This window comes from Thamnophis sirtalis, unplaced genomic scaffold (assembly GCF_051295495.1).
Source record: "Thamnophis sirtalis isolate CommonGarterSnake01/CBP01778 unplaced genomic scaffold, rThaSir2_p1.2 scaffold_6, whole genome shotgun sequence".
Classification (NCBI taxonomy): domain Eukaryota; kingdom Metazoa; phylum Chordata; class Lepidosauria; order Squamata; family Natricidae; genus Thamnophis; species Thamnophis sirtalis.
In genome coordinates, this window is record NW_028261386.1 from 129,387,690 (window position 1) to 129,410,648 (window position 22,959).

General features: G+C 43.3%; 1 protein-coding gene across 1 annotated transcript in view; it reads left to right on the forward strand.

Annotated features, from left to right (window-relative positions):
- DST (dystonin) overlaps positions 1-22,959 on the forward strand; it is a 410,298-nt gene that overhangs the window by 28,282 nt on the left and 359,057 nt on the right. Inside the window, exons 3-4 of the mRNA XM_087718947.1 lie at positions 6,207-6,395; positions 19,114-19,321. Coding sequence (XP_087575073.1) covers positions 6,207-6,395; positions 19,114-19,321 — 397 coding nt within the window. The remainder of the gene's footprint in view (positions 1-6,206; positions 6,396-19,113; positions 19,322-22,959) is intronic.

Below are 22,959 nucleotides of genomic sequence, written 5' to 3' on the forward strand. Positions count from 1 at the left end.
GACCCTTGGCACCTGGCATTTAATTATGCTGGTTGCATATGATCAGCTTTTGTGAACCTCTAAGAAGCAATAGCAATAGCAGTTAGACTTATATACCGCTTCATAGGGCTTTCAGCCCTCTCTAAGCGGTTTACAGAGTCAGCATATCGCCCCCAGAGTCTGGGTCCTCATTTCACCCACCTCGGAAGGATGGAAGGCGGAGTCAACCTTGAGCCGGTGAGATTAGAACCGCCGAACTGCAGATAGCAGTCAGCTGAAGTGGCCTGCAGTACTGCACCCTAACCACTGCGCCACCTGGGCAAAGTCAATGGGGAAGCCAGATTCACTTAAAAGCCATCTTACTAAGTTAACCACTGCAGCGATTCACTTAACAACTGTGGCAAGAAAGATCGTCTTGCTTAGCAATGGAAATTTTGGACTCAGATGTTGTCATAAGTTGAGGACTGCAACATTAGGCTCAATTATGGGCACTTACTGGATTCCCCTTTAGCTTTGAACAGATAACTCCCATGTCATTAAGCAAGATACTTAATGAGGAAAAATCCTTTCACATTTAAAATCCTTCATGATATTGGACCTGGGTACTTGAGAGACCGCCTGCTGCCAATCACCTCCACTAGACCGATTAGATCCCACAGATTAGGCCTCCTCCGAATTCCATCCGCCGGCCAGTGTCGACTGGCAACTACCCGGAGGAGAGCCTTCTCTGTGGCTGCTCCGACCCTTTGGAACGAGCTCCCCGTGGAGATTCGAACCCTCACCACCCTCCAGGCCTTCTGCAAAGCCGTTAAAACCTGGCTGTTCCGACAGGCCTGGGGCTAAAGAGCTGTTGCCCCCCCGTTTCGAATGGTATGACTGTTGTGTGTTTTTAAATTATGTATTATTATGTTTCGTTTTTTATTTTTTGTCTGTACCCCCCCTTCCCTGATTTGAGTTGTGAGCCGCCCTGAGTCCCTTTCGGGGGAAAAGTGCGGCATATAAATATAATAAAATGAAATGAAAATCATTTCCCATTAACCTAAGATATAGGGGAGGCACTTAGAAAACAAATGTAATGGTTCTTTTAGTTGTGTCATACCTTAAAATAATTTAAAGTGTAGCCTTTGATAGAAAAAAGGATATGCATTAGAATCAAATGACTTGCATCCAAATACACAGGCAACTTTTTCAGGTGTAAAATTTCCCTGTAGGAAAATTCTTCAGTAATGAGTGGTTGCACAATTGTTACATTCCTCCACTTGAAATGCTTACGTCTTAACTAATTAAGGCTACGGTCTAACACAGTTTATATTGCGCAAAGAGAAATATCCCCTGTAAGGAATGAGCCCATTCTTCTGATTTTCCTTTTTCTCTTTTGAATGACGTCTATCATTTAATTGGTTTTGAATGTAAAAGTAAGCCTGAAACTGTAGTTGAAGTGCTGTTTAAAAAAGCAAAAGGAAACTCTATACAGGTAATTTTTTTCTGTATACACCTAGCTGAGTTTCAACCCATCAACCTTTCCACGTTAAAGTAATACTTTTATGGCTGACTGGCCTGTTGACATACAGTTATTCTGCAGACCGATGAAACCAGAATCTCAGCATGGCAATTCTATTGAGGATTACTGTTAGTTAAAATGTAGGGCTCGATCAGCACTTGCAAAAGGGACAGCACCCATTGTGCAAAACAATTTCTTTTAACTTTACATCCTTACAGCTACCTTTCTTTGTTTAAAACCCTCATAATCCTCAGATAACATGAGCTGGAGATAGCATCCAATAAAAACCAGTCTGGGAAAGATTTCTATAAATCTATATGATTTCTACCGTCTCCCTGTTTTGCTTCTGGCTTTGTGGAGGTGACATTGGATAGTTATTCTAGAACAGTGTTTCTCAACCTTGGCCACTTGAAGATGTCTGGACTTCAACTCCCAGAATTCCCCAGCCAACGAATGCGAATGCTGGCTGGGGAATTCTGGGAGTTGAAGTCCAGACATCTTCAAGTGGCCAAGGTTGAGAAACACTGTTTTAGAATCAAATTGGAATGATCAGAACATTAGATGCAAACTGAGTATTACTCCAGATATGTATCAGACAGCTTTTAATATTGTGGAGCAACATGTTTTAGTGTTTAAATTAGCAAGAAAAAAACCAGGGGTTGTTAGAAATTTGAAGTTAAGCTGAACAGTTGCTGGTGGCACTACCTATCGCTAACACTAATGTTGAGTATTTTCCTGAGGAATATTAAGTTTATTTTTCTGGCATAGATTTATAATTGTTTTGTATTTCTTTAATTCAGTGTTTCTCAACCTTGGCCACTTGAAGATGTCTGGACTTCAACTCCCAGAATTCCCCAGCTAGCGGAGTTGAAGTCCAGACATCTTCAAGTGGCCAAGATTGAGAAACACTGTTTTAGAACTTCCATACAGCTAATTCGTTTCATAAAGACGTAAAACATTGCATATGAACCAAGCCTCCGTGCAAATTAAGAATTATTTTTTTAATAAACTTTACCAGATTTATTCAGAAGTAAGCCACAAAGAGCTGCCTAGACTTATTCTTCAAGTGTGTTCAAGATTCATCGCTGATTCCGCGTATCTTAACACTGCAATGTTGTGGTACCGTTTTGAATTCATTTTGATGTTTGGAACATCCTTTGCTAAGATAAATAATGCTCTGCTTGCTTTTCAAAGCCCTTAATCATTTTTTAAAATCATTATCATAGTTTTAGATGCAAATGAGATGCTTCCAATCTTTTCACGTATATTCTCCACATGCTGTATCCTCAAAACATCTCACAAGTGTTCCAGAATTTGTGAGAAGGTTTATCACTGCAGTTCTTAATAGCTGCTGCTGCTAGCTATCTTGGGGTTATTTGCTAGCACCAGTTTCTCGTTGCTGTTAGAGGCTAGTTCTAAAAAGATTTAAAGGTTTCCCCCCTCCTGTCTTGACTGGTGATTGACACAAGAGGGAGGTGCATGATCTCTGAATCTCACTCCAGGAAGCCTGCGTTGCCTGAGTGATGTATCTGTCGTCATGTGGCCAGCATGAAAATAGGAAACACAATAATGCAATTATATTATATTGCAATTATAATGCAATAATGCAATTATAAAGGGTCGTTTTGTAATAAAAGAGCTGGTGATTTTTTTTTACAGTGGCAGTATGAATAATTTTAAGGATGCTGTTTTTAAGAACACTTTTTTCAGTCTAATTGTTCTATCACTTAAGAACTAAAGGCAGCAGGATATGATACTTTTAAGGTACAATCTTTTATCTGTTTATTCAGAAATATTTGTATTTTGCATTTGCAAGATTGCATCTTTAGCAACTTAAACATAACGTTTCACCTATAGTCTGATTATTTTCCTTACGGCACATGATAATCCTTCCTAGTTGCGAAGTGATGACGTTGACGATTATGAGTAAGAAGTAACAGCTAGCTTTAGGATCAGATTAAGTTTTATAGTAGTTAAGGTTCCAGTGGTCTTAAATCTTTATCATTTGGATGATGGGTTGGACAAGTGGGAATATACAAACTGGTAGGAACTAGTCTAGTAGTTTTAGGATATTGGATTAAAAAAATCAGGAGATTATGAGTTTATTTTTGCTTTAGGCATAGGAACCAGCTGGGTCCCTTGAGGCCAGTCTCTCCCAGGTGTAGGAAAAAGGTACTGGCAACCTTCTATTAAAGATGTTCCCAAGAAAACTGGAGGGATTTAGGCTTATAACTACTAGGAATCAGAGGTGATTTGACGGACCGTAGTAATATAGGTTCAGGGGTGGGTTTCAACCGGTTCGCGGCGGTCCCTGTGAACCGGTTGGTCGCCGAACCCGGAAGTAAGTAACTTCCGGGAACGGCAAAGGGCCCGCCCGCCCGCCCGCGGTCCTTACCTGGTTTTGACGAGTTCTGCGCTTCCACACATGCGCAGGACGCATACAGCGCCTGCGCGATCGTCCAGGAGCAGCTGGAGCGTCGCGCAGACGCAAGTACGCATGCGTGCACCGCGCGCGTGCACGAGGAAGCCGCCGGCCCCGTTCCAACCGAACTGGCTGGAACGGGACGAGAAACCCACCCCTGTATAGGTTATGCCTATTTTTTTCCCCATATTATGTATTAATCAAAATGCTTTGCTACTTAAAAAAACCCCATCAATTTGTCTTTTAAAAGAACAGCTAATTATTAATCTATTAATGTGAAGGTTAAATCACTTGCTCAGAATTTTATCTACGTACTTGTTTGGTTGTTTACGTCACGTAATTTATCTGCTGCATTCCAGTCAAATTCCTGTTTGGCGTGCTTCTTTAAGAACAGGTACATGGAGAGTTTCCTCAACTCCCGTATGTTTTTGTTACATAAATAAGAAGACTCAAAACTATTTTATTCAGCTTAGAATGGCCGGGTTGTATATTCAGCTTCAGGTTAACTGAAGAGCAATCTAGTTTGATACGTTCCTATTTTGAGTAGTGACTTTGCATGCTTTTAAATTGGAAAGGCTTAGAAGTTTAAAGCAGCTTGAATTCCACTTGGCAATACTCCCTATTCCACATCTCATTTGGAGCAACTCAAATCTCTGCTATATAGAAATATTAATACGGAATGAGATGGCCCTAAGTTGATACAATGGGAGGTGTGTGTGTGTGTGCGCGCACACACACACAAAAGTCATGGATGCAAGTACAGTCTTTCCAAGTGAACCACAAAGTGACTTCAGGGAAAAATAAAATAAAAAGGGTAAATAAATAGCAATAGCAGTTAGACTTATATACCGCTTTATAGGGCTTTCAGCCCTCTCTAAGCGGTTTACAGAGTCAGCATATTGCCCCCAACAACAATCCGGGTCCTCATTTCACCCACCTCGGAAGGATGGAAGGCTGTGTCAACCTTGAGCCGGTGAGATTAGAACCGCTGAACTGCAGATAACAGTCAGCTGAAGTGGCCTTCAGTACTGTACCCTAACCACTGCGCCACCTCGGCTCTTTTAAACTCCACCAGGGGATCTGATACGGTTTCAAAGGACTTTAATTTTGGCTGAATTGTGTCTATTCTTTTTTAATACCTTCATTTATTTGATTCACAGTATATTTCATCTTTGTGCTGAAGCTATAAACGTAATTAAAATGCAGGACAGAAAATGCAACTCAAAATATAAAATTGACACTAAATTGCAGAGTTGCACCAAGTCTTTTAAATTAATCACTGGATACTTGATGTAGTAGATGTAGCCTAGATCGTCTCTAAAGGCAGAGTGAAATGGGGTTTAAATTTGGTTCATGAGGGAATATATTCCACAGCTTGGAAGTAATAGATTTGAAATCCCATTTAAATGAATCTCTGACAGGATAGGCTTTTTCAAAAAGGCCTCCTCTGCAACTCTTATCCTTTGGTCATCATGAGGAAATATTTACAGTGCCAATTAAATGAGGGGTATAGTTTTCTGATTTCCCTTTTTGGAGAACCACGATAAATCTTCTGTACTGTTTGGGACCAAGATTCTGCAGTGATTGGTTCCACCACAAAACCGCGGTCGACTAAAGCGCGCTCGACGAAACCGCGTACCTGACGTCATCACAGCACGACGAAAAAAGCACGCTGTGAGCGGTAAAGCTAAAATTAACGCGTAAACCTAAACCTAACCCCCCCAACCCTAACCCTAAACCTAACCCTAAACCTAACCCTAAACCTAACCCTTAACCTAACGCTAAACCTAACGCTAACCCTTAACCTAACCCTAAACCTAACCCTAACGCTTAACGTAACCCTAAACCTAACCCTTAACCTAACCCTAAACCTAACCCTAACCCTTAACCTAACCCTAACCCTAACCCTAACCCTAACCCTAATCGCCTTGCTTTAAAAGCGCTTTTTAAAGCACCCTTTTTTCTCCGCGGTCGTTGTTGTCGCGCTGCTGATGACGTCAGCGACGCGCTTTAATCAGGCGCGCTTTAGTGGACCGCGGTTTTCTCGTGCCACGCAGTGATTTTAGTTGAATTCTTGCATTCTGTTTAAAAGATTCGCTTGGGTTTTGAATGAATTATCTCGGTCCTTTCTTACTTATTTATAGGAGGAAAGATGGAGACTTCACGTGAACATTTAGTAATAATTTTGCTAAGATTTCAAAGCAGATTGAATTCTGCAGATCGAACCACTAGATATAACATGCATGTTGCACAGAGGACAAGAACCAGTAGATCTAACACGATTTAACGGTAATCTTTTAACAGGGTTTCAGAGCAAGCCCACGCCACGTGAGAAGGCGTGTAGTCCCTCGCCTTGAAGAGATACAACCCTTGGTAGAAGCACGTCAAGTGAGTGAGCAAGAAACATCAGTTAAGAAAAGAAAAATCAAGAGGAGTAGCAGGGTTCAGCCGGAATTCTACCATTCCGTTCAAGTCACACCTACTCGAAAGTCGGTAAGTAATGTTCTCCCCCCACCTCTCTCAATTCAATGAATTCTGGCAGCCTTCTCCCAACTGTGTTTTTCTTGCTGTACTAGTGTTCATTGTAGAATTCCCAGCCACCATGGATTTTGGTAGACATAGTACCAGTGGTGGGATTCAGCCAGTTCGCACCTATTCGGGAGAACCGGTTCTTAACTTTCTAAGAGGTTCAGAAAACCGGTTGTTGGAAGAAATCTTCTTTTGATTTTTTACCCCCCCTTTACAGGGCTAATCCTGTAAGGAAGGCAGGAAGGAAACATTCTGGTGTTGTTTCTAGCTTAATCTTTATTGCCCCTGCTTACAGAAACGGCCTCTCCGGTTAACCCTTATTACATTGTAACAGCTAAGGCAAAATGCCCATCGACCTGAGTGAGATTGAGTTGGCCATGCCCACACGGTCACATGACCACTAAGCCCCACCTACCCGCCTGGTCATTAGGACAGAGAACCGGTTGTTAAATTATTTGAATCCCACCACTGCATAGTACCCATTGCTGTGCACTAGATTGAAAAATATTGATTTATAAAATCAAACATATTACAGACAAGAGATGATATTCAGCAGGTTCTGACCAGTTCTGGAGAACCGGTAGCGGAAATTTTGAGTAGTTCGGAAGACCGGTAAATACCCACCTCTGACTAGCCCCGCTTCCATCTATTCTCTGCCTCCCGAGTCCCAGCTGATCGGGAGGGAATGGAGATTTTGCAGTATCCTTCCCTTGCCACGCCCACCAAGCCACGCCCACAGAAGCGGTAGTAAAAAAAATTGAATCCCACCACTGATTATAGAAGACATTTACGCTGAATTAGATGACAAGTTCAAACAATACGAGATCAATTAAGAGTCAATGGTTTGCTTTGTAACTTCTAAATGGAACCTACAACCTCTCTGCAGAATAAAAGAATAAAATATCTGAAAATACAGAAATAGGGTCTTCTTGAGGTCTTATTTTAATGTTTTCCCTTCAAATATTTGGAAAATAGAATCCAAAAAAATTCCAGTATTGCAATGCTCATGTAGATTAAGCATGGAGCATGTTTTTTTTCTAAGCTCTACTTTTATTCTGATTTAAGCCATTAAAAAGAAATCTTCCTTGTTATACTGAAGAATGTTATCTCAGCTACTTCTTTATAGCCGCCAGAAATCATAGCCATCTGTGCTGTGACAAAATTTGGCTGTTTAGATGCCATGAGAAGATCACCGCCATGAATGAAAGTGACAGACTGCAGAGATAGTCTTGTTTACATATGAAAACTCTGGAATGTTTTATTCTGCATTATGCTTTGTTTATTACATTGCAATAATGTTTTGATTTAGAATCTATAGGAACAAAGTTCAGTAACATTTGAAATGCTGCACATGTGTAACAGTAATTACTGAACACAATAAATTATGTTGCATCGTATCAAAAGTCTCTGAAAGAAAAAGGGAATGACTAGAACAGTGTTTCTCAACCTTGTTGACTTTAAGTCCTGTGGACTTCAACTCCCAGAATCCCCCAGCCAGCTGAAGAGTTGAAGTCCACAGGACTTAAAGTCAACAAGGTTGAGAAACACTGGACTAGAATATAGTGTGGTAAATCAAAGCTAGATTAAGTGAATGAAAAGCGTGGCACGACAAAACCGCGAAGCCCTTATCCGCGGAGACATAAGCGCGTCGCTAAAGCCGCGACGTCATCACCGCGCGTCATCACCGCCGCGACAACAGCGCGGCAACAGAAGGGCGCTTTAAAACGGCGCTGCGGCAGAAAGCCGATTTCCATTAAGGTAAGAGTTAGGATTAGGTTTAGGGGTTTGTTTTAGGGTTAGGTTTAGGGTTAGGGTTAGGTTTAGGGTTAGGTTTAGGTTTAGGGTTAGGTTTAGGGTTAGGTTTAGGGTTAGGTTTAGGGTACTGAGTGCTTGGGAATGCGCGGATTTGCCCTCCGCGATTATGTCATCGCGGTAGGGTCGCGTTTTTCCTTAGCGCTTAGAGCGGCGCGAATTAGTCTTCGTGCTTATGTCTCCGCGGATAAGGGCTTCGCGGATTTGTGGTGGAACCAATGAAAAGAGACTTCAGGTGTGCCCATTCCTGTTTTTCAAGGAACGAAGGGATCGGCAGATATTTTTCCCTATAGGAAAAAGCCATATTTCAATTCTAATTATGCTTGGAGAAATACTCTACTGGTAGTCCTTGAGTTATGATCACAATCGGGACTGGAATTTCCGTCGATAAGCAAAGTCAATTTTACAACTCTTTTCCTGTGGCTGTTAAGCGAATCATGCAGTCATTAAGCAAATCGGGCTCCCCCATCGACTTGGCTTGTTGGAAGCCCCCTGGAAGATGGCAAGGGGCAATTATGTGACTCTGGGGTGATGCAGCTGCTGTAAATAGCATGCCGATTGCTCAACAACCAAGTTTTGATCACATGACCGTAAGGGACATCGAAACAGCCATCAATGCAAGAATCAATTGTAAGTCACTTTTTAAAGCACCATTGTAACTTTGGCGTAGCTGACGTCATCAACAGGGCAACAACAGCGCGGAGGCAGAAGCACGCTGTAAACGCTAAACCTAAAATTAACCCCTAAACCTAAACCTAACCCCCCTAAACCTAATCCTAAACCTAACCCTAACCCTAAACCTAAACCTAAACCTAACCCTAACCCTAACCCTTAACCTAACCCTAAAGCTAACCCTAAACCTAACCCTTACCTTAAGTTGAATCGGCTTGCTTTCAAAGCGCTATTTAAAGCGCCCTTCTTTCTCCGCTCTCGCTGTTGTCGCCCTGTTGATGATGTCAGCGACGCGGTTTAATCAGGCGCAGCTTAGTCGAGCGCGGTTTTGTCGTGCCACTGTATTATAGTTTGTTGAAAAAGATTTGCGAATAGTATGAGCCTTCTGTTGATCAGGAAAAAAAAAGTGATTTAAAAAAATAAACTGTAGATGCTTTCTCACAGCCAGAAGGGTAGATTTTTTTAGGTCTGTAGTAAAGTGCGTGCGTGCGCGCACACATATATATGGATGTATATGTGTTTCTGTATGTTCCAGCATAACTCTGGAATGCCTCAAGCCATTTCAACCAAACTTGGTACACAGATGACTTACTCTCTGGAGACAAACATTGTGGGGGTAAGACCACCCCTAACACCCCTCGGTGTGTGTGTTCTGTTAAGATGCAACCTGTTGTGACTTTGAATGGCTTCTGCTGCACTGCTGTAAAATGGCTTCTACCGTACAACGCAGTGGAGTTGCCATAGTTAACGGCTTCACAGTACTCCACGAGGGGGCTCCCTCTGGTAAGGGGGAAAATCCAACATTAGAAATTATGTTTGGTCCGGACATTTACCCCTCTATAAATAAATACCTGGGCAACGCCGGGATATTGGCTAGTTGAATGTAAAAGATCTGAGATCTAGTCTCTAATAATACTTAGATGATCTGAGAAAACCTGGTATCTGATATTAGGGAGAGAAAGGCAGTTTTCCCAAATTAGATGTTTCCTAGATTTGGCATCTATAATTCCCAAGATAGTGTGAGAATTTTAGCCCAGGCACCTATTGAACATATCAGGTTTGGGAAGGCTGCAAAGGTTGGTTTGGTTGGTTTATTGGTTTTGTATGCCGCCCACTCCCGAAGGACTCCGGGCGGCTCACAATAAACAGGGGAGGGAATAAATAAGACAATACAAAAAACAATTTTAAAATCCACAACAGACACAATTAAGATGGGGCAGGGTACTTTAAGAGCCCTCAGCCTGCCGGAACAGCCAGGACTTAGTAGCCAGGACTTAGTAGCTTAGTAGCTTTACGGAAGGCCGGGAGGGTAGTAAGGGTCCGGATCTCCATGGGGAGCTCGTTCCAGAGGGCTGGAGCTGCAACAGAGAAGGCTCTCCCCCGGGGAGTCGCCAGCCGACATTGGCTGGCAGATGGGATCCGGAGGAGGCCTAGTCTGTGCGATCTGATCGGTCTATGGGAGGTAAGTGGCAGGAGGCGGTCTCTCAGGTACCCAGGTCCGATGCCATGTAGGGCTTTATAAGTAACAACTAGCACCTTGAAGCGAGTCCGGAGACCAATGGGCAGCCAGTGTAGCTTGCGGAGGATAGGTGTAACGTGGGTGCAAAAACATAATACTGAGTTACACAGATCAATGAACTGAGATAGAGCAATGATTCTAAGATACAAGCCTGCCTGACGAGCAAATCCTTCTTGGTTGTAAAAGCAACAGAATATAATTGAATTGAATAGAATTGAATTGATTATATTTCTATGCCGCTCTTTTCCCCGAAGGGGACTCAGGGCGGCTCACAACCCAAGTCAAGGGGGTGGTGGTACAAATAAGGGAAAAAAACCACAAACAAAACAATACCACAATTTAAAAACACACAACAACCATACCATTCGAGGGGGGACAAAAGCTCATATAAACTCGTGATAATCTAAGTACCTGCTGTTCTTCATAACATCCTCCACAGAAACCATTGTTTTGCAAATGGAAAAAATATATGAAGCTCAACCCCATATGTTTCCTCTTCCTGCATTTCTATTTGAAGGACTCGATGGCTATAGCAAGCTTTCCTTTTATACATGTGCACTCTTGTTCAAATGAGGAAAAGGAGCATTTTATCTCTGTCATAAACATTAGCAATTATCCTTATAAATGATAGAACTGGCGTTATAGCTACATAAGGTCCTCTTCGCTGAAAGGGTGTTTTTTTCCCCCCCTTAAGTCATAATTTTCAAAACTAAACAGGAATGGACCTGGTAGATTTCCATCAGAGATCACCAGATAATCAAATGACGTCCATGGTAGGTTGAAAGTTTGGGAAAAACAATTGCAGAAGGCCAAGACAATCACCGACTTCTCCTAAGTCAGTGGTTCCCAAACTTGGCAACTTTAAGACTTGTGGACTTCAACTCCCAGAATTCTGCTGGCTGGAGAATTCTGGGAGTTGAAGTCCACAAGTCTTAAAGTTGCCAAGTTTGGGAACCACTGTCCTAAGTCAACAGTAATCTGAACTTAGGTCCAGTCCATAAACCCTCTCTTTGTTAGTCCAAATGAAATAAAAACTAAGGATTATTTCTTCTATCTTAAAAGTTGGCTTTGAAATCTCTTTTCATTTTGTTTCCTTGTACGGCTTACACAGTATATTCAGAATAAAATGTTGTAAAGTTGTGACTCATTGTTCTGTTGTGTGCTATTTGATAGGCATAGTTAAGTGCTAGGGCTACTTACAATGTACATAATAGAGTATGTTTTTACTTGAGGAAGCCAGTCTGGCCTCACTGGTCTTAAGTGTAGTAACCTTATCATTGGGTGACTGCAACGTAATCCACCATGAGCTGCCTTTCAGGATAGCCTAAATGTTGGGGCTGATGCAAACAGCACCTTATTATTTATTATTATTTATTAGACTTATATACCGCTTCATAGGGCTTTCAGCCCTCTCTAAGCGGTTTACATTTTTTTTTTAGCAAATTGAGTCAGCAACTTGCCCCCACAGTCCGGGTCCTCATTTCACCCACCTCGGAAGGATGGAAGGCTGAGTCAACCTTGAGCCGTTGAGATTTGAACCGCTGAACTGCAGATCAGTCAGCTAAAGTGGCCTGCAGTACTGCATCCTAACCACTGCGCCACCTCGGCTCTTTTTGTTAAATACAGCAGCTGATTAAAGAAGCTGAAGGTGCTACATTTGCTGCCTCTAGCTCAGTGTTTCTCAACCTTGGCGACTTTAAGTCCTGTGGACTTCAACTCCCAGAAACCCCCAGCCAGCACAGCATTCCAAAGACTCCACCCTTTCCCCCGCTATGTTTTACAAACGCTTGCAAAGCAGGTTCGTCTTTCAGGGAGATGCGTCGATATAGGGACCGCTGCGGGCTCTTGTCTCTAAGACAGTGTTTCTCAACCTTGGCGACTTTAAGTCCTGTGGACTTCAACTCCCAGAATTCTGCCAAGGTTGAGAGACACTGCTCTAAGGTCTCCCTCTAAGGTCTCCCAACAACAATAACGTTGTTGACCACCGCAGGCTCTATGTGATTTCTCAGCGCATATAAATCCAATAAATAAACAAAACAACAAGCTTCATTTGCTTCCTTTTTCTGGTTTGACACTTTTATAAGCCGCCTTAACCTAACCCTAAACCCAACCCTAACCCTTAACCTAACCCTAACCCTAACCCTAAACCTAAACCTAACCCTTACCTTAAGTTGAATCGGCTTGCTTTCAAAGCGCTATTTAAAGCGCCCTTCTTTCTCCGCGCTGGCTGTTGTCGCCCTGTTGATGATGTCAGTGACGCAGTTTAATCGGGCGCGGCTTAGTCGAGCGCGGTTTTGACGGGTCGCGGTTTTGACATAATCAAAGTGACTTAATTTACACAGTATTTTTTCTAAGTCCCAAATCCCCCAGCCCAACTGATTGGCTTAATGTGATGGGTAAACCAGATTGTTTTGTTAAATAGCCATTATTTCATCCCTTTGTTTGTTTTTAAATGCATTTAAAGTGTTGGCTTTCATGTATGGTAATAAGTCCAATTAGAAATTTTTCCAGCTAACAAATATGTTCATATTAATGGAAAAACAACTACGTCAGATGCATCCAGTAGAGGGAAGTGGTGCACAACTATTGAGCAGGATATTAGTAGGATTCAGCTACTTTTCTTCAGAATGTTCTTTATTTTAATAAATGCCTGAAAGACTAAAAATAAATCCTGCCGTGCGATCATCAAAGCTGTGATATTTTTTTATCACTCCACTCAAAGCACAGATAACAGTATCATGATTAGGGACAGGAAATGAAAAAATTCATATAAGAATCAGAAATACAATCTGAGTTGATTTCTAAAGTCCTAAAGAAAAAAAGAAGAAAACATATTTGTAAATTAAAACTAGTATCTAAATGAAATGCTTCACACATTTATTAACAGCAACGATGAATGTGCAGGAATAAAGAATTCTTGAAAATAAGGATGTTACTGTCTCAACCTTAACTGTCTCAAAGTAGTGTATATATAGTGTATTCATATATAGGTATTAATCAATTCATTGCAAAACACTACAGCAGGAAATTATTAAGCAATCTAAAAGTATACTTTGCACAAAGTCCATGATAGACAGCAGATGAATACAATTCCTTTTGTTTTATTCCGTAGTGCTTGTAAAACTATTACTATTTCAATTTTTATTTTAAAAAATGTTTCCCCCTTATACACTTCAAAGGGCAGCTAACTGAATTAATATAAAACTGTAAATAAAATAATATCATTAATCAAAAGCCTGGCCAAATAATATTGAATTGCCATTCAAAGGCCAAAAGGAAGCTCGTTTAATAATTTGAGTTATTTTGAGGACCAAAATTAAGGTGCCATTAGTTGGTTCCTTGGAATTGTATACCCTGCCATTCAAATTACTGTATAGATCTTAATAATTGGGTCTCTCAGGTAATTATATGTATAAAAATGCCCTTGTTTATAGTAAATAGATAATATTTAGTATTGAGGTTCTAAAAACTAAGTTGTGTTCATGCAGTTTTATCCTTTGTTGAATCAATGGTTTCCAGAATCTTTTTTGATCCAGGAATATCCCTAATTGTTTAATTTGAAATGAGCTACAACAAAACAAAACAAAAAATATCAACCATTAGTGGATTTTATATAACTCACACTTACTCAGAAGTAAGGTAGAAAGTAAACACAGCATGATTTCCTTCAGAAAGATTAAAATTTGCAATACAAAGTATGTTGTCAAAAGGTTTTGGGATTAGACTAAAACCTGATCTTTCAAGGATAAATAATAAATTGATATTGGCTAGTTCTTCATGTCCTACTAAGAGAGTATATGGTTTGTTCTCCTTAGTGTGATGATTGAACTCATTGTGATTTATGGCAGAGGATTAATCAGAATTTGATGGTTTGTTTACCGAAGGCATAATATGATTTACAAACCTAGCATTGCCACTGATTTACTTCGTGATAAAAATATTAGCAAATGTATACTAATTCAGGGAAACAATTATTACATTAAAATTTCTGAATGTTTCTTAAAAACTCTGGATGCCGTCCTTTAAGTCTTGATATGATTTAATAAGAAATGGCCATTCATTATTATTTTTCTGCCTATTTTTAGCCTTATCTTTTGATTGGTAAACTTTTCCTCATGATTCAGCACAAAGAAAGAACTGATAATCCCCATTTAAAAGGAGCTCCTCTGTAACTCTGTTTTGGAAATTAATTTTAGTCGACAATTACTAAGGCTTAAAGCCAACATTTATTGTGAATGTCAGGAAATCATGTGTCTCTTGAACATAGGGAAGGGGGAAAAAAACAATTGAATTAGCTTTCGAGATCATGAATGGGGCCTTATAACTTTCTTTTCTTAGAAAACAAACATGACTTGTTTCTTCTTTAAATAATAACCAAACTAGCAGATAATCTCACTGTGATAGTAGTGTGTGGCAATAAAGGCTATTCACCCATCTCATAATCTAATAAAGAAGGCTTAGGTATGATTGCTAAGTAAGGAATATAAAATCAGATTGGATCTCTGTTTTTTTCCCCATTACTGGAATATAGGACCATAGAAGTCAATGCACCACACAACTACTGTAATATGTGAAAAGCTTTTAAAGTATAAATTGCAAATTCATTTGCACAAGGCTGTGTTAAAAATATAGGCATCGGTTATGATCACTGCACTAAGTTGAAAGAAGAGTGAAAATATAAAGGAAGTGAGGAACTGGAGAGGGTTTTGAAATGATCTCCATGGGATGACTCCTTTTCCTTGTTAGTAATTGATGATGCTTTATGGTGTCACTTGGCTCCTGATGTTGTGACAAAGCGCCTGTTTTCGGTGCTTGGATGATGCTTTCTCAGCCCTGATGAGAAAACTGCCTTAATCTGCCAGAATAGAATAGAATAGAATAGAATAGAATAGAATAGAATAGAATAGAATAGAATAGCATTTTATTATTTGTATGCCGCCCTTCTCTGGGAGGACTCAGGGCGGCGAACAATTCAAGGGGGAAAAAGGGGAACATAAAAAGACAAAATACAAATAATAAAAGTAAACAACAGTCTCACAACCATACATGTCGAGAGGGGAGGGAACTCATCACCCCCAGGCCTGCCGGCAAAGCCAGGTTTTGATGGCTTTTCGGAAGGTCTGGAGAGAGGTGAGGGTCCGAATCCCTGCGGGGAGTTCATTCCAGAGGGCCGAAGCTGCCACAGAGAAGGCCCTCCCCCGGGTAATAGCCAGATGGCATTGGCTGGTAGATGGCACCCGGAGGAGGCCAACCCTGTGAGATCTAATGGGTCTGTGGGAGGTAATTGGCAGCAGGCGGTCTCTCAAGTACCCAGAGATGGTGTTCCACTCAGTATGAGTTTTCTAACCAGTTGACCCTACTCCGAAAGGCAGCTAATGGGAATTTCTCCACAAAGGTGATCCCTAGAGGGTGGCAAGAATGCACTGAATAATAATGAAGGCAGGTAGAAAATCAGGCAAAGATCTTGCAAACTCTCTGTAGGCCCATTTAAGGAATGCTGTAGAGCAGGAGGGTCAGCAACCTTAAACACCCAAAGAGCCATTTGGACCCGTTTCCCACAGAAAAGAAACACAGGGAGCAGTGGTGGGATTCAAATAATTTAACAACCGGTCCTCTGCCCTAATGACCAGCTGGGTAGGCGTGGCTCGATGGCCATGTGACTGAGTGGGTGTGGTCAACTCAATGTCACTCACGTCGATGGGCGCTTCGCCTTAACTGTTACAATGGTAATAAGGGTTAACCGGAGAGGCAGTTTCTGTAAGCAGGGCAGTAAAGATGAGGCTAGAAACAACACCAGAATGTTTCCTTCCTGCCTTCCTTACAGGATTAGCCCTGTAAAGTGGGGAAAAAACAAAAGGAGATTTCTTCCAACAACTGGTTCTCCCAACTGCTTAGAAAGTTACCAACCGGTTCTCCGGAATAGGTGCGAACTGGCTGAATCCCACCACTGACCGGGAGCCACAAAACCCTTCCCGTGCCTAACCATTTCCTGAGCAGCCACGGAAATAGCATACCTAGTTGAATTAAACGTTCTGTTTTCTTCTGAAACTTTTCTTGGATTTATCCATGCTTGGCCTACTGGGGCGGGGTGTGTGTGTCGAAAAGCTCAATAAATTGCATGCCGGTGGGTATCACACTTTGGTGGTTGTGACGGATATTTTGAGTGACAGGGAGCCGCAGCAGAGGGATGAAAGAGCCACATGAGGCTCCAGAGCCACGGGTTGCTGACTCCTGCTATAGAGGGTAACCATCAGTGGTGGGATTCAGCCGGTTCGCACCTATTCGGGAGAACCGGTTGTTAACTTTCTAATCGGGTGTTGGAAGAAATCTTATTTTGTTTTTTTCCACTTTACAGGCTAATTCTGTAAGGAAGGCAGAAAGGAAACGTTCTGGTGTTGTTTCTAGCCTCATCTTTATTGCCCTGCTTACAGAAACTGCCTCTCCGGTTAACCCTTATTCCATTGTAACAGATAAGGCGAAGCGTCCATCAATAGGAGTGACCTTGAGTTGGCCACACCCACTGAGTCACATGACTACCAAGCCCCACCTACCCAGCTGGTCATTAGAGCAGAGGACCGGTTGTTCAATTATTTGAATCCCACCACTGGTGAACCATGCTGGGAAGAAGGGACAGTGAAGAAAACAGGATAGAAAGTTTCAATGAAGGAGATCAAAAGGCCCAGCCCAGATGACACAGCAGAGGCCTCATCTCAGACTTTGATCCATAAATGCAAACCATGTTTTCCCTTCCAGTGGGAGGTAAAATAAAGACACCCCCTCCCCAATCTCCCTTCTGCTCCCCGCTTCCTCCATTCATCATCATTTGTTGAAAACTCTCCCAGGAAATGCAGGGTTGAAGGCTTTCCAAGCCAGGAGCGCCTTCCTTCCCCCATTCTCCTCTGCCTGCGGGGCGTCCTTTCTCCTTTGCATTTCGGGAGATGTTGGTGGCCATTGGAAAATCTCTCCAGTCCTCTGGGCCGTAAAAAAAAGACGCGGTCATAAATCGAGCAGGCGGCACGGGGTTTACCCCCCAAGTAGCCCACCTGCCTTTTGTATGCTCTTCCCGGCTGCTCCGCCTTTCCTGGGGGCGGAGAGCGCTCTGGAAAAGAAGTGAAACCCCTTCCAGAAAGGAAGGAAAGGGACTTTTTTTTTTTTACATTTTTTTTATTTTTTATTTCATATATACATTCACAATTATATAATCTCATAACTGTTATTAATAATATGTATTTATAAATAAATTTCCCTACTGTTGACAATATACTTGAAGATTGCTTTTTTATCATCCCATAGATCCATCTTATCTTACAACAGTCCTACTTCTTCTTCTTCCCTCCCTCCCTCTTTCCTTCCCTCGTTTCTTCTCTCCTACTCCCCTTCCCTCCCTCCTTCCCTTCTTCCTTCCCTCCCTCCTTCCTTCCCTCCTTTCTTTTCTCCTTCTCTCCTTCCTTTCCCTCTTCCTTTCCTCCTTCCTTCCCCCTTGCTTCTCTCCTACATTCCCTCCTTCCTTCCCTCCTTTCTTCTCTCCTTCCTTCCCTCCTTCTCTCCTTGCTTCCCTCCTTGCTTCCCCCTTCCTTCTCTCCTACGTTCCCTCCTTCCTTCCCTCCTTTCTTCTCTCCTTCCCTCCCTCCCTCCTTCCCTCCTTTCTTCTCTCCTTCTCTCCTTCCTTTCCCTCTTCCTTTCCTCCTTCCTTCCCCCTTCCTTCTCTCCTACGTTCCCTCCTTCCTTCCCTCCTTTCTTCTCTCCTTCCTTCCCTCCTTCCTTCCCTCCTTCTCTCCTTCCTTCCCTCCTTCCTTCCCCCTTCCTTCTCTCCTACGTTCCCTCCTTCCTTCCCTCCTTTCTTCTCTCCTTCCTTCCTTCCCTCCCTCCTTCCCTCCTTTCTTCTCTCCTTCTCTCCTTCCTTTCCCTCTTCCTTTCCTCCTTCCTTCCCCCTTCCTTCTCTCCTACGTTCCCTCCTTCCTTCCCTCCTTTCTTCTCTCCTTCTTTCCCTCCCTCTTTCCCTCCCTCCTTCCTACCCCCTTCTTCTCCTTCTTCTCTCCTTCCTTCCTTTCTCCTCTCCTTTCCCTTCTCGGAAAGAAAGGGACTTACCAGGGCGTGGCAACTGCCCTGCCATCGCCGAGGCCCGCATCCTGGATAAGGGGGGGGGGGGGAGGGAAACACTGGCATCCTTCCCTCCCCCGCGACTCATCCAAGAGCGAAAGGCTCCTTTTTTCCCACCCCCTGTCGCCTGCAGGGGGAGCCAAAGGTCGCTTTGTGACTCGGAGCCTTTGCTGTTTGCTTTGCAACAATTCTCTCTTCCCGGCACCCCTTTTTCCCCCCTTCTGGCTTTGATTCTTGGGCAACTCGGGTTGGATCTTTGTGTGCCGGAGCGCCGAGGGCCACCCGTCTCCCCGAAAGCCTCCCGCCGATGCGTTTCCCCCCCCCACCCCGAGCCTCTTTCGCCGCGGTGGGATTTAGCAGCGCGTGTAAGCAACAATGGTGAGCCATTTGTCTAGCGACGCTTGCAAACACGGGTAGCCTGCGAGTCAGTGGCGGTAGGTGGGGAGCGTCCCCTTTTCAGGTTGACGGGGATCGAACTTGGTTCCGAAGGGGGGGCAAAAATGTCTACCTCTGTTGTTGCTGGCGCTACAATGCTCATACCTCTTCCTCCTCCTCCTTCTCCCGTCTTTTCTCCTCCAGAGCTCCGGGAACGCTTCTTACCGATGCTCCGTTTCCTCCTCTGCGGATTTTTCCGACGAGGATGATTTCAGCCCAAAATCCGGCTCCCTCTCTCCGGCTCCGGGCGACACCCTCCCGTGGAACCTACCAAGGCACGAGAGATCCAAGAGGAAGATCCAAGGGGGATCTGTGCTGGATCCAGCCGAGAGAGCTGTGCTCAGGATAGCCGGTAAGACACCAGATGTGGGGGGGGGGGGGAGTAAGCTACGCCGAGAAGGGGAAAAAAAACTTCCATTGCATGGTGGGAATTGTGTATTTGTGTTGTAGGGGCGTAAAGTGATCGACTGTATTGCTCGCTTATAGCGTCGTTCTGTGGATTCTGTGCGGGCTCGGGAGTTAAGTTGCATTGAGTTCCGAGGGATTTAAGCGTTGTTAAGATCGCTGTCCGGAGGGCTGGGCTTTTGGGGATCGGTGACTAAGCTATTTAAGCCCGTTCTTCTGTCTGGGCGGATGAACGCGTTTGGAGGTAGACGCGGAACACCGGCAAGCCTTGAAATTTCGCGCAAGTGCATTGGAAGTGAAGATCGCGGAAAATCGCCCGTCCGATGTAAACGAAACGGATGATTTAATACAGTGTTTCTCAACCTTGGCAACTTGAAGATGTCCGGACTTCAACTCCCAGAATTCCCCAGCCAGCATTCGCTGGCTGGGGAATTCTGGGAGTTGAAGTCCGGACATCTTCAAGTTCCCACGGTTGAGAAACACTGGTTTAACATTCTCTCTGTGTGTGAGTGTGAGAGAGAAACACTGGTTTAACATTGAGTGAGTGTGTGTGAGAAACATTGGTTTAACATTCTGTGTGTGAGTGTGTGTGTGAGAAACACTGGTTTAACATTGTGTGTGTGTGAGTGTGTGTGTGAGAAACACTGGTTTAACATTCTGTGTGTTTGTGTGTGTGAGAGAGAGAAACACTGGTTTAACATTCTGTGTGTGTGAGTGTGTGTGTGTGAGAGAAACACTGGTTTAACATTCTGTGTGTGTGTGTGTGTGAGAGAGAAACACTGGTTTAACATTCTCTCTGTGTGTGTGAGTGTGTGTGTGAGAAACACTGGTTTAACATTCTGTGTGTGAGTGTGTGTGTGAGAAACACTGGTTTAACATTCTGTGTGTGTGTGTGAGTGTGTGTGAGAAACACTGGTTTAACATTCTCTCTGTGTGTGTGTGTGTGTGAGAAACACTGGTTTAACATTCTGTGTGTGTGTGAGTGTGTGTGTGAGAAACACTGGTTTAACATTCTCTGTGTGTGTGTGTGTGTGAGAAACACTGGTTTAACATTCTGTGTGTGTGTGAGTGTGTGTGTGAGAAACACTGGTTTAACATTGTGTGTGTGTGTGAGTGTGTGTGTGAGAAACACTGGTTTAACATTCTGTGTGTTTGTGTGTGTGTGAGAGAGAAACACTGGTTTAACATTCTGTGTGTGTGTGAGTGTGTGTGTGTGAGAGAAACACTGGTTTAACATTCTCTCTCTCTGTGTGTGTGAGTGTGTGTGTGAGAAACACTGGTTTAACATTCTGTGTGTGTGTGTGTGTGTACACATAACACTTAGTCGCCCCCCCCCCCAGACAACGTGCTATCTGGGCTGTGCGAATTGCTTTCACTTAGATTGGTGTTGAGTGCTGTTTAAACGGAGCTCCTCCTTCGTCGACTTGGCCTTGTGCTTGAAGGGATCTTGCCTGGGTTCCTACCGCCACCAATAAGAACAAGGAAGAGGATCTCGCTGCCACCCAGTTTCAGACACATTCATTTATTTATTATTGCATTTATATTGCCTCCTATTCCCAAGGCGGCTTATAAAAGTGTCAAACCACATTCAAGACAGTAGAACACCAATAAAAGAGACTCCCAATAAATTAATATATAATAAAACCTCCCACCTCCCGCCCCAGAGACAGCAGATCACGCGAGCCATTCTGATTCCAGAAGCTTGCTTAGAGGAGCGGCAAGACTGGGACTCTCCAGAAAAAGGAAGCAAATGAAGCTTGTTGTTTTGTTTATTTATTGGATTTATATGCGCTGAGAAATCACATGGTCAACAACGTTATTCCCAGGGACGCCTTAGAGCAGTGTTTCTCAACCTTGGTGACTTTTAAGTCCTGTGGACTTCAACTCCCAGAATTCCCCAGCCAGCTATGCTGGCTGGGGGATTCTGGAAGTTGAAGTCCATAGGACTTAAAAGTCGCCAAGGTTGAGAAACACTGCCTTAAGAGACAAGAGCCCGCAGCGGTCCCTATATCGACGCATCTCCCTAAAAGACGAACCTGCTTTGCAAGCGTTTGTAAAACATAGCGTGGGGGGGGAAAGGCTGAAGTCTTTGGAATGCGAAGCGCCGATTTGCGAGTCTTCTTTGCAAGGCGTGGGAAAACGAAAGGATTTTGCTCGCGGTCCTTAACCCCCCCCTCCCTTGTTCCTTCGTCGGCTCCCGGACTGCGGCTTGCAAATCACTTCCGGAACTTGCTCTGGCGGAGATGGAACCGACCAGGAGGAGGAGAAGGAGGAGGGAGGGAGGGGACATACTCCCAGCCTGCTGTTCCGCTGACCGCCAGAGCTGGCTTTGCGGTGGCCACAGCGGCGCAGGGAGAAGCGCCCTCTGTTGTACTTCGATGCTCCCGGAGAAAGCTGCAAAGTCACCCCGTTGGGGTCTTGAGAATCACCAGCTAGTAGTAGTAAACTAGTAGTAAATTTAAGGCAGGCGGACCTGGTGGAATAATAGCGAGGGGTTGCTGTCCGGGCGTGGGAGATTTCAGTTGTTAGGCGCGGGGCAACTGGGAAGAATAGGGTTAAGCGTGGCCCGGGCGAAGGCGGACTCCGGACTTCCCAGCGGGGCAGGGGAATTGGGGAGGAGGGGGCGCTCAGCCTGGGAGCGGATGAGATCAGGAGGAGGGAGGGGTTGTTTTTGCTCCGCAAGTAAGCGCATGCGTGCTTCTTCTTGAGCCAGGCACGTGGCTTTGAAACAGTGACCGGCGGTGACACCTGCAGGACGTTGGCTCCGCCTTTTGGCCTTCCGCCACTCCCGGCTCTAGCGCGGCGGCGGTTGTTGTTGTCATGGCCAGCCCAGTATCTACATATATATATATATATATGTTGTTGTCATGGCCAGCCCAAGGTGTTTGTGTGTGTGTGTGTGTGTGTGTGTGTCTGTCTGTCTGTATTTGGGGAAAAGGCAAAACTGGTTCTCGTTGTTGTCATGGCCAGCCTAGATAGATAGATAGATGGATGGATGGATGGATGGATGGATGGATGATAGATAGATAGATGATTGATAGATAGATGATAGATAGATAGATGATAGATAGATAGATGATTGATAGATAGATGATAGATAGATAGATGATAGATAGATAGATGATAGATAGATAGATGATAGATAGATAGATAGATAGATAGATAGATAGATAGATAGATGATAGATAGATGATAGATAGATAGATGATAGATAGATGGATAGATGATAGATAGATAGATGATAGATAGATAGATGATAGATAGATGATAGATAGATGATTGATAGATAGATAGATGATAGATAGATAGATGATAGATAGATAGATGTTAGATAGATAGATGATAGATAGATAGATAGATAGATGATAGATAGATAGATAGATGATAGATAGATAGATAGATGATAGATAGATAGATGATTGATAGATAGATTGATAGATGATGATAGATAGATGATAGATGATAGATAGATAGATGATAGATAGATAGATGATAGATAGATAGATGATAGATAGATAGATGATAGATAGATAGATAGATGAGAGATAGATAGATGAGAGAGAGAGAGAGACAGATAGAGATAGA